The 12,002-nt window shown below is 49.4% G+C and overlaps 1 protein-coding gene across 1 annotated transcript in view; it reads left to right on the top strand.

The window, feature by feature from the left end:
- The window catches only part of LOC144098086 (uncharacterized), a 168,995-nt gene that overhangs the window by 150,215 nt on the left and 6,778 nt on the right, over positions 1 to 12,002 (top strand). Inside the window, exon 9 of the mRNA XM_077630638.1 lies at positions 1,613 to 1,757. Within this exon, the coding sequence (XP_077486764.1) occupies positions 1,613 to 1,757 (145 nt within the window). The remainder of the gene's footprint in view (positions 1 to 1,612; positions 1,758 to 12,002) is intronic.

Here is a 12,002-nt window from a genome sequence, read left to right as displayed (position 1 = left end):
CGTGACCACCACTGAACCAACCATAAGACACCGCAAAGCTTGAAAATAAGATCCGCAAATTTTGGAAGTTCACCCGCGCCTAGAAGTTTCCTAATAACACCGAAATTTTGGAATTAGACCCACCCTAGAAAACGAAATAAGATGGAATATTGGGTCATGATAGCATAAATTCATATGACAATACAACCAAAGGTGCTGGATATTAGAAAAGGTGATGACTAATGCATGCCATATAAGGGCACTGGAACCGGTTCCGACCGGAGTGTGGGCGAGAAAATTTCTATAACAAAACTAGACGCTCAATATAGACACCAGAGCAGGCAACCTATAAGGACAGAAGATTTTTTGGTAATTTTGAACTAGCACCATTGTGCAAACGAATCACACGTGCGAATTATCCTTTAGCAATGGTCAGTAAAATTGCTTGCTCAGCCAGCGCTCACATAGCCGTTCAGATCATGGGGTTCTGTAAACTTTTCGAGACGAGAACATAGAGCTAAAATAAATAAGATATGACAGAGGAGACAGGAAGGACGTAGGCTTGAAAGTGGCTCTTTCTTCCATAATCAAAAGCATGCATGTTCACAAATCATGGCTGTAAAAAAAGACAGGAAAAATACGTCATACACACGCAGATAACAATGCTGGTAGTTGCCATCTATGCGAGAATTTTAATTTCCGGTTCGTTAATGCTACACGCCCCAACCACGTGCTCTGTTTCCGTTCTTCAAATCTCAGACGCTTCCCCGATTTCTTTTCATAGGTGGTCGATGTGATTGTACAGAATTCCGGCTGTCTTAAAGAGTAGATTGCAAAGTAGCTTAGGGTCAGACGCTTTGGAGTGCTCCGTCTGATGCCCATCTGTATACATATGTATAGAGATGAAGATGGTTCCTCATATTCAGATGAAGATGAAGATGAGATCGGCATCTGGCGGCACAATATGCACTTTGTTCTTCTGTTCGCATCGGGCGAGAAGGATGTCAAAATTCCTGCTTTCTAGGCTTTTGCAAACCGGTTCGGCTGCTGTTTCTACCGTGCAAGCGCCATACGCACACGGCCGTATCTTCGCTTTCCCTGGGACTTATGTCTGGACCTCCTGTTTAATTTGGAAATGAAAATTTAAATGCAATACCGTGCTTAGGCTGAGTTTTGTGGTCACTGATGAACTAGCCAGGATTGGTGCAGGGGTGAAGATATCAAAACCACAGCCGATACGTTCCTAAAGGATACGTGTATTGATCGGTAAGCGGGATCATTTATATAGGCTAGCTTTGACTCACGTCTTACATTACGGCCGAACGACTCTTTACGCATTTTGCAGGAACCACTCATTAGACAATGAACATAGCTGCACAACTTCTTGACAGAATGAATTTGCTTTTTCAAGGGAGATCGCGACTCGGGCCTTCGTCCCAAGCCCTGGACGCAAGAAAAACTTGCTAGTTGCTAGCAGACAGCGGGTTAACGTGCGCGGCTCTCTCACTGAAGATTTTGCTGCGTAGCTGTCGGTTTAATTGCTCATGATACTACACTCTGGATTGTGATCAGTCCTACTTCCATGGTCTTCAAAATGAACCATAAACCGTTTTATTATGTATTTGATTTACAGATCGTAGACAGCGAGCATGGCGTAGCCCTCGGACCCGGCGATGTGGGCGAGATTACATTCCGGGCACCTTCTTTGATGAGAGGCTACCATAACAAACCGGAAGCAACGGCCGAGGTCATCGACCAATATGGATGGTTCAGCAGCGGTGAGTTCCGTATAATCGCCCCCATGTAGCGGCGTCTAAGTCTAACTTCCTTTTGGATCATTTTTAATTTTCACACAAGTAACGAGTACTATAGGATACAGTTATGAGCATATCCATGGGATTGGCGCAAATTTCCGATGCGCCTCATAATTTTGCTTTCAATTTATCATGCGCTTGAACCGAGTAGTCAGCACTGTCTCGTAAAACCAGTGGAATGTTTTTTACACTAAACAGCAAAAAACTGAAGCATTCCAGAGGAGTTACCTGTAGATACAACCTTTGTCCGGAAAGTTTCGAGACTGATTTATTTTCTCCTCAAGGAATGAGTCCCAGAAACATACGTTGGTGCGTATGTGTAGCGCCATCTTTTCGGGCTAACCGGAGCTATTTTTGTTAATTGCTGCGGCAGCCGCTAGATGGCACTACGTGTAGGAAAATACCTTGTCACTAGTTGTCTGCGCATTCTACTGTGAGTGAATGTGGAGAGATGGACGTCCACCTCGAACAGCGTGTAAACATAAAGCTCTGAGTGCTCCAACATATGAGTGATGCACTGCGACGCAGTCGCCCTGGCATATGGGCATCTGGACAATGGAGCCTTCTCCACGGTAACTTAAGGCCGCACACTGCTCTCAGCGTGACAAAATTTGTCGCCAAGCACAGCATTACTGTACTTTTTCCATCCGCCATACTCGCCTGACCGCTCACCATGTGATTTTTTCCCTGTTTCCTCTTGTTAAGAGAGCCCTGAAAGGTCGCTGGATGGGAGCGTGGAGGTCATTCAGAACGCCACGACAAAAGAGCTGACAGCTCTGCGAAAAGAAGCGTTTTCCAACTCTTTCCAAGACCTCAAGTAGCGTTGGAAGCTTAGTATATATTGCGAGGGAGACAATATCGAAGGGGTGCTGCAAAATTATTTCAGTGTTAAAAGCGTTTTTTTAATGCACTCAGCCTTCGAACTTTACGGTGAAAGTGTTACAGTGAAGTCTTACACCATGCGAAAAAATTTAATTCATCAACTGCCCCTTTGCTCTTGGCCAGAATATTCTGTGTGTGATTGAGAGGGAGAAATGAGCAACCTTATTAAGACGCAGCATTAAGCGTCGAGAATGCCCTGCGCCAGGCTCACGAAACAGTATGCCACACACATAGCGGTCTCTCAAGCGGTCTGAGGTTAGCTGGGCCTACAACATTGAGGGAGAGGGGTATGGACCATACAGGCTTGAGTAGCAGCCGGGCAGCACAAGAGAGAATTGTTCAGATACGCATAGAGTTGAGGGAAGTAGGTTCAGTAGGGGAGGATCGGAGAGGGTAGAAGGAACGGGCAGAGGTGTGGAGTGTATTTAAGTGAATTCCGTTCAGAATCCCTAGGCGTGGGGGTGGTGAGAGACTTTTTGGGGATATGAACGGTACGAATAGTTTCGTTAGTGTTGTCATAGTGAAGACTGCCTTCATGTTTGTAAAGGCGAGTATAGGTCCAGCGTTGGTGAATTAATTCCACGGTATTCTAGTCACCAGGTTTTAAGTTTTTGTTCGATGAGATTCAAAGTGTTTAAATATTAAAAGCAACGAAAATACCCGTCTAATATCGCGAAGGAGTGGCACTCATGCAACATCCAAAAATGGTGCCCCGTGGATGTGCGGAAAAAAAATTCAGAATTCAATTACGGTTACCGTCCGCCATGATGTTTGGAATGATTATTTGTTGAAAGCTTAACATATATACATACAGCATCATTAGGGGCCTTACGCAGGACGAGCGGCACCAGCCGCCGAAGTGCAGCCTAATTGCGCCCCCTCCTCGTGCCGGTGTCACACGCCGTTCGGTTCTTTCCGGGCCAAGGCATTATATGCTCTAGAACTTCAGCCAATAAATCAACTTGTGCCTTCATCGCGCCGGCCTCATACTGATTAGTGCGACAAACTGGCGACTTCGGACGTCCGCTGGAACTCACGCTCCCACCATGGCCAACGCTGACGACACCACCTCTGCCATGCCCGGTAAAGGATATAGCTCCAGAGCCATATCTTCGCTGTCCATTGGACTTCCCCATTTCTAGGCGGCCGATCCTCAGCTCTCGCTCGCCCAGGTAAACAGCCAGTTCATTATTGGCCGCATCACCACCCAGGTGCAGAAGTTTCATCACGCGCTGCGTCGCTGCCACCTGAGATTGCCGCTGAAGTCTGCGACCTCCTCATAACTCCACCCGCCTCGGCCCCGTTTGACACGCTGGCTGCTGAGCTCATCAAGCGAACAGCTGTCTCGGAACATCGCCGCCTGCAGCAGCTCATCTCCTCCGAAGACCTGATGGACCGCAATCCTACACAGTTGTTGCGGCGGCTCCAGCAGATCCTAGGCGATAAGGCTTGCCGTCGTCGGTCCGCATGGTGCTCGTGCCCGCCCAGGGGTTGTCTTTGGAGAAGTTGGCTGAGCTGGCGGACTCCGCCATGGACGTATCGCCGTCTCGATGCCTCCCACCCCACCATCCTCTTTTCCCTCCTGCGTGGGCCTTCAGAGCCTCCGTGAAGAATAGCTCAGACCAGATCGTTCCACTGTCGACTTCCCGCGCTCGCTCGCCTTCCCGTCGCCAGACCTCACCTATCACCTCTTCAAGCCAGCGAGGGCGTCTATCACCGCACCTTCGGCGAAGCAGCGCGTCGGCGTACCCTTCCTTGTCGTTTGCAGGAAAACTTCCCACGGCACCACTAGAAGCGGCAAGTGGTGTCGCCCCGGAGACCGGCCGCCTATTCTTCATTCGCAATCAAATCTCGGGCCTCCGTTTTCTCGTTGACACCGGAACACAGGGGAGCATCCTCCCCTGCAGTGTTACATCATCACCTTTTTGCCCCATCGGGTCATTGCTACATGCCGCAAACCTCACCCCCATCGCTACGTACGCAGAACATGCTCTCACACTGAATCTGGGTATTCGGTGTGTATTCCGCAGGATTTTCCTGGTCGCGGACATACGCTACGCAATCCCCGGACCTGATTTCCTGCGTCACTGCAACCTGCTGGTCAACATGCACAGCAAGTGTGTCGCAGACGCCGTGACGAACCTCTCTGTTCTGTCTTCGAGAATCGATCTCCAGCATACCAAGCCCACATCACCCGGCCTACGAGATCCTCCTGGATGAATACTCTTTTCTGCTCCGTCCCTCTAACTTCTTACTCCTCGTCAAACACCATGTCACCTATCACATTTTTACCACGACCAGCCCACACACGCTCGAGCCCGTCGCCTTGCTCCAGACCGTTTACAGATCGCCAGCAACTAGTTCGAACAAATGCTGGAGCTCGCATTATCCTAACTTCATCTAGCCTATGGGCGTCCCCCTACACATGGTAACGAAGAAACCCCAGAGGACTGCCGGCCCTGTGGTGATTACCGCGCCCTTAACAACGCTAGCGTTCCGGACCGTTATCTTTAACTCACAACGCGATTTTACCGTTGCGCTGCATGGCGGTACAATTTTCTATAAAACAGATCTCGTAAAGGCCTTGCACCCGATCCCGTAGAACTATCCTATGTAACCAATACTACCATCATTACACCATATTCGGCCTCTTCGAACACATCCGCATGCCATTTTGCCTCCTTAAGTTGAGTTGAGTTGAGGTGCTTAATGCTACAGGTGGGATTAGCCTTGCTTATTCTGCCAGCGATTGCTCCACCATAGCGTCAGTTCTATTTTAATAATATCCTAAAACCTGTCATATCTACCCCGCTATGCGCACAGTCTCTTATAATAGCACATATTCCTCTCCCGCATTCACCATCTATGTACACAATCGCTCCACACAGTCCACATCACAGTCCACTCCAGCAGTCACAATCTATGCACATATTCAGTCACAGTAGAACATAATCCACTGTAGTGAAACAATCCATACACACATTAACTAACTGTATAACACAGTCCACTCCAGAAGACATCATCTACGCACACATTCAATCACAGTAGACCATAGTCCGTTCCTGCTGTCACCATTTAGAAACAAGATCAGTGTCCTGCAGAAATGTTAAAAGGAGGCGTGCAGCCTCCATTCTGTATGCCTGGTTTCCACTCGGGTAGACAATGTCCTGAACTGTACTGTGAAGTGTTCCTGTCTTCTTGAAGGAAGCGAACTTCACATACATTTCCTCGTTGTACTCTGGGCTGTACATAATATAATGTTCGATATCTCAGCACACAACACTTAAAGCACATAGCGGAGACCATGCCCGTCTTATGCATCCAGGCAGGAGTGCGAGCAGAGGCCATGCAAATTCGATGTAGTAGAGTCGCCTGGGGTCTTCTCCGTCCCTTGGTCAGACATGGCTTGTGGGGCGCACTCCGCAGGGTACTGAAATGATCGAGCACCAGTTTACTGTAGAGACTTTTCCCATCTTGAGATACTTTATTTGATGGAATCCTTGAGAGAGCTTTATGAGCGAGATTGTCTGCCACCTCATTACCGTTGACTCCTATGTAAGAGGGCACCCATTGGAAATATTGAATAAAGCCTCTGCTGTACACATTCTGCCCCAAGCGCAGTGAGCTTATAGACAAGGAATCAGTAGAAAATCCGAGCTCTAACCTCTGAAGGGCAGATTTTGAATCAGTTAGGATGACAACAGGTTGAGCCGGACAAGACCGTAACTTCCATAAATCCGCCTCAATAGCAACACATTCGACCGTTGTGGGAGATACGACCACTTACAGTCCAAAAAAGGAATGTAAAAAGCCGCTGCGCTAGCTTGTTTGAATTTGTCCACAGAACAATCCGTGAAAATTTTGAAGATGTCGGGCATACTCTGTTTCCAAATGTTCAAGTACGAGCGGACGCGTTGCTGCCAAAGGAGAGCTGCGCTTTGCGCTCACATGGGGAATTGTGATCTAACAGTCGAGGATCGGAAAAGACGAGAGGGTTTCAACCGTTTCCTTTTCCTTCGGACATTAAGGCCTAATGAACTCCGAGTATTTAGTGCCAAGTAGGCCTTCGACTCATATCTCTTGCAGAGCCGCTGGAGAAAGGATCGCCCAGTTACCGTCTCTCCTAGGCGGCCAAGCTGCATTAGTAGTCTCTGAGAAGCGACAAGGCTAAGAGGTTTCGATAGAGACTCATGAAGTACTGCTTCATTCGCAGCCGCCTGAGGAACTCCATCGGGTCTTCTTAGGCCCTTTCTGTGGACAACTTCGAGACGTTCAAGTTGTGATGCCGAGGGGGAAATTAAAGGTAATTGATACATTATGCGACTGACCACCAGCGCTTCATGAAGTTTGACCATTGAAGAAGGATGGTTTCCCCATTGCTCACTTGCATTTCTACGGATCAAATTGAGACGCGAAGATAGAGATGAAACAATCGCGTCGACAACTTTTCGCCACTGCTGACGGGAGACAATAATAACGCCCAAAAAACGCGTGTGGTTCAATTGGCGGACGTAAGAGTGACCGAGGTCTGTCTTCAACCGCGCTTGATATCTCCCTACACCTGGAAACAGAACAAAGCCGGATTTTTCCATTGATAGAGAGAATCGCTCACCTTGAAGGTACGCTTGTACCGAAAGTAAAGCCTGTCGAGCAATCAGGGTTAATCGCTTGTGTTAGTAGCCAGTAATCCAAATACAGATGTCGTCCTCCTATATTGACATACGCACATGCCTGCAATTTTTTGCAACAAATCGGGAAGGCCAGCCAATACGACGTTAAAGAGCGTGTTGGAAAGAACACTTCCTTGAAGTGCACCTCGCGATACAACCCTTTCGGTGCTTAACGTACTCCCTAACTGTACACGAACCGCATTATCACTAATAAACTTGTAAATGAATCTACGAGTAGCGCAATAACAATGTCGAAGGATGTGAATGAAACTTAACATATAGCCCTGTATGCTCATGGCTTGAAAACTGTTTAGAATTGAGCTCTGAAGCACGGTGACGTAAGATTTCGCAACGTCAAGAAAAATGGCTGAGGTGAAAAGGCCGAAAGCTCTCTTTTGTTCAGTGTGACTCACCAAGTCTAAGACGCTATCTTGGGCACTGAGACCTCGGCGGAATCCTGTCATACATGTTGGCAGTGCCTTGCTGTCCTCAAGCCACCATGATAAGCGTTCATTTACTAGCTTCTCCGTGAACTTAACTACAACGGAGGTCAATGACACAGGGCAATACGAGGCAAGGTTCGTCAGGTCTTTGCCAGGCTTCAATACTTGAACTATATGTGCGACCTTCCATGACGGAGGTACATCGCCAGTCTCACAAACTCGATTGATGAAGTTGAGGAGCTCCTTCCTTAGTTCCAAGGGCAGATTATGCAGCATTTGTTTGGTGATGCCGTCGGGACCTGGTGTACACCGGCAACGCAGGCCACTGAGCGCAGTCTCAAGCTCACGAAGCGTGAACGGAACGTCCATGATAGACCTGGAGGAAGCAGGTTGTGTGTACATATCAATCTCAGAATTAGCACGTACGGGTCCATGTGCAAATTCCTCTGCCAAGCACGCAATAGGTTTTGCTTTGCTTATTGCAAGAGCTTCAAAAGGTTAAGAAGAGCGAGATTCTCCAGCAAGGCTGCCAATAACTCGCCATATTCTCGTCATCGGTGAGAACACAGTCAAACTAGCGCAGAATGAAGCCCATTGCGACCTGTAGAGCTTGTTCGTGTGCCGTCTAATGGCAGAATTCAGCCTACTGAAGGTCGTCTTCAGTTCTCTGTCGTCCTTCTTCCGCATGAGTTGGCGCCCCGCCATTCTTCTCCTGTGCGCAAAGGCTTTTGAGTTTTATATCCGGGGCCGAGGCCTCCTTAACTCTGGCCAGACATTTCAACGCTTCGTGGACACAGTTACACGGGCTCTACCTTTCTGCATGGCCTTCATCTGTGACCTCCTCGTATTCAGCGCGACACTGAGCAGCACTTGCAATACCTCCGGCCGCTTTTCCAACGTCTCTCTGATTACGGCCTGATCATCAGCAGAGAAACATGTGAATTTGGCAAGTCGGAGCTCAACTTCTTTGCTAACCATGTCAACTGCTCTGGCATCCGGCCTTTCAAATCAAAAGTCACGACAATTCAAGACATTCCGCAGCATGCCTCAATCCGCAAGCTCTTTGAATTTCTCGGGATTATAATTTTTATCGCCGTTTGATCCCCCACTGTGCGGCACTCCCTAAACCATTGACACATGCTTCAAGGCAAGAAAACAAACTCCGCACAACTGGCATGGTCTTCATCTGATCTGGATTCTTTCTAAGCCGCGAAAGCGTAACCATTCTACCATTCAACCTCGCTCTCCTTGCCTATCCGCGTACTGATGCACCCCTACGCCTCATGACCGGCACATCTAACTCTGGAGGTGGAGCCGTGCTATACAAGCTCGCGGATGGTGCTTGTAGCCCCTATCTTTTCTCTCCCGCAAGTTTTCCGCTGCCGAAAGCCGCTACAGTACTTTCGGCCGTGAACGTATTGTCATGCACCTACATGCCCGTGCAGCATTTCAAGCACCCTTTAGAAGGTCGGCAGTTCCACATTCTCACCGAACACAAAGCACTCGATTTTGCCATCAAATCGGGGAGCGGCAAATTCTCGCCCCGTGAAATTCGTCACCTTTCATACGTGGCGGAATTCACGACCGACATCAGACATGCGCAAGGCCTTGACAATGCCCTGGCTGATGCAGTGTCACGTGTTACTTCTTCCGTCGACTCTCTTGCTCCGTAACCGAGCCTCGACTTTGCCGCCCTCACAACAGCGTAGCAACGTTACGCGGAAGTTATGGACCTTTAAAAGGACCCTGGCTCGCTGGTTGTCCGTGAAATTTTCCCTTCCTGCCCCGTCCCCATCATCTGTGACATTTTTTCAGGCACTCCGCGCCCTTTTGTCCCCTCTGCCTTTTGTTGTCTTGTCTTCGACGCCCTCCGCGGCCTGTCCCATCCCGGAATTTGCGCCACGCCGCATCTCCTCACTAAACGTTACGTCTAGCCCGGCATCAACAAAGACGTGTGCGTACCTGGGCCCGTGCCTAGCCTGGCTTGCCAGCAGCTGAAAGCTCAGCGACACACATCTCCCTTCGGTTCGTTCCCTCCGCCATCAACACGTTTGGAAACATCCACATCGATATCTTGGGTCTCTCGCCACCTTCCGCTGGGCATTCACATCTTCTTACTTGCACCGAATGGTTTGCTCACTGGCCCAAAGCCTTTCCTCTGCGCCACCAGTGACACCATCGCCAGAACCTTTGTCGCCGGCTTGATCTCCCGGTACGGTGTTCCCTCGAACATCACCACGGACCGGAGCACACAGTTACATTCTTCAATCTTCATTTCTTAATAAACTTAAGACTTTACTTGGAACTTGCCGAATTAGAACTACTGCTTACCATCCCATCGCCAAGGCAGGATCCAACGTTTTCACCGTGAGCTAAAGAAATCACTCAAAGCCCAACTTGGCCCCTCCCGCTGGAGCGCCTCCCTATCACTGGTTCTGCTCAGCCTCCGTTCTACAGTGAAACAAGATCTTCGTCGCACTCCGGCAGAACTTGTCTTCAGCTCACTCCGGCGTCTTCCTGGTGAATTTTTTGAATCCACCGATTCGTCTACAAATCCCGATCCTACCGATTACGTGCCGCAGCTCCGCCGATTTGCCGTCATCTCCGAGTACCGCCTTTCAGACGCCAGTTTCTCCCATCTCCACACGTTCCATTCGAACTATCGACTTGCACGCACGTCTCTGTTCGAAGAGACTCTGTCCACAAGCCGCTCCAGCGCCCCTACGACGTCCCTTCCGTGTACTCGGAAGAACATCGAAGTTGTTCGTCGTCGACATTCATGGGCGCACTGACACCACTTCAATCGACCATTTGAAGCCGGCCTTCACAGAGGACGCCTCGCCCACTGGGCCTACAAGTGTGGTTCCTCTGCACCAACCGGCCGGCTGCCCTTCTCCGCCATCTTTCTCAGCCCCTCCTCAGCAGTGGCACGTATCGTTCCGGCTCCCAACTTCACCGGTATGCTAACTATCGTGGAGGAGGGAGTGAGGGCTACTATAGCAGCCTTACGCAGCACGAGTGGCACCACCCGCCGAATTTGATGACGACGAAGTGCAGCCTAATTGAGCTCCCTCCTCATGCCGGTGTCAGGAGCCATTCGGTTCTTTCCGGGTCAAGGCAACATATGCTTTAACACCAATGCCAATAAATTAACCATTACCTTGATATGCTTCATTGGCGTCTCCCCTTTATTTACCGAGGGAGATACAGAGCAGGACAGTGAGTGAGTGAATAAACTTTATTGCTCCAATAAAGGATTCTTGCTGCTTGCTTGCCCGATGATTGCCGATGTCTTCCAGGCTCAGCGTGGTTGGCGCCCCTAGTCCAAGGCACCACTGTCCCTGGCCATCCGGCATGCGTGGCTCACTAGGTCTCTTTGGACCTTGAGCTGGCTGCTGGTTAGCCGGTCCTCCCACTGCTCCGCATTTGGCTCTTTGTTACCTCGGAAAGCTACACTGTGTATATATTCCCATGTGATATGATACAGCGTGGGGGTTGCCCCGCACCCCGGACATGTATCCCTATACTGCTCCAGATACATCTTATGTAGAATGTGAAGGTTGTGGAAGGCTCCTGTTTGGAGTCTTCTCCAACATGTCGCTTCATATTGCGTTAGCAGAGGATGTGGCTGGGGATATTTGCGTCTTCTGCCTTTGATGAGGTTGAGTATAGCTGCGTACGTGAGCTCTCCCGTTATCTCCGGGCCGTCCGAGGCGTTTGACGCACCAGCTCGGATAGTAAGCTCGCGAGCTAGCTTGTCCGCCTTCAGATTGCCTTCGACTCCAGCGTGTCCGGTACCCAGTAGATCCTATGTTGGATCTTTTCGTTGGATCGCTCGGTTTTCAAGAGAATCCTTAGTACTTTCTTTTTTATTCTTCCTACCATGTTGCGACTGCACGCTTCTTGGGAATCTGTTATGACTGTGAGAGATTTGTAGGTGCGATAACCCTCGGCTGCCGCTAGAGCTACGGCGATCTCCTCTGCCTCAGTTATCGTCCCATCTCTCGTGGATGCGCCGCTGATGAGGCCACACTTCTTTGCTGTGACAACCGATACCGTCTTCTTGATGCTTTGGCTACGAGTCCACGAGCACAGAATGGCGCAGTGTAGACTACCTGATCTTGTGTGGCTATCTTCGCCTCTACATATTCAGCCCTTGCCTGTCTTCTGGCAGCGTGTAGATTTGGATCCATATTCGTGGGTATAGGGCTAAC

The sequence above is a fragment of the Amblyomma americanum genome, chromosome 7 (assembly GCF_052857255.1).
Source record: "Amblyomma americanum isolate KBUSLIRL-KWMA chromosome 7, ASM5285725v1, whole genome shotgun sequence".
Lineage (NCBI taxonomy): Eukaryota > Metazoa > Arthropoda > Arachnida > Ixodida > Ixodidae > Amblyomma > Amblyomma americanum.
Note: the sequence above shows the minus strand (reverse complement) of the source record. Positions and strands in the feature narration are given on the sequence as shown.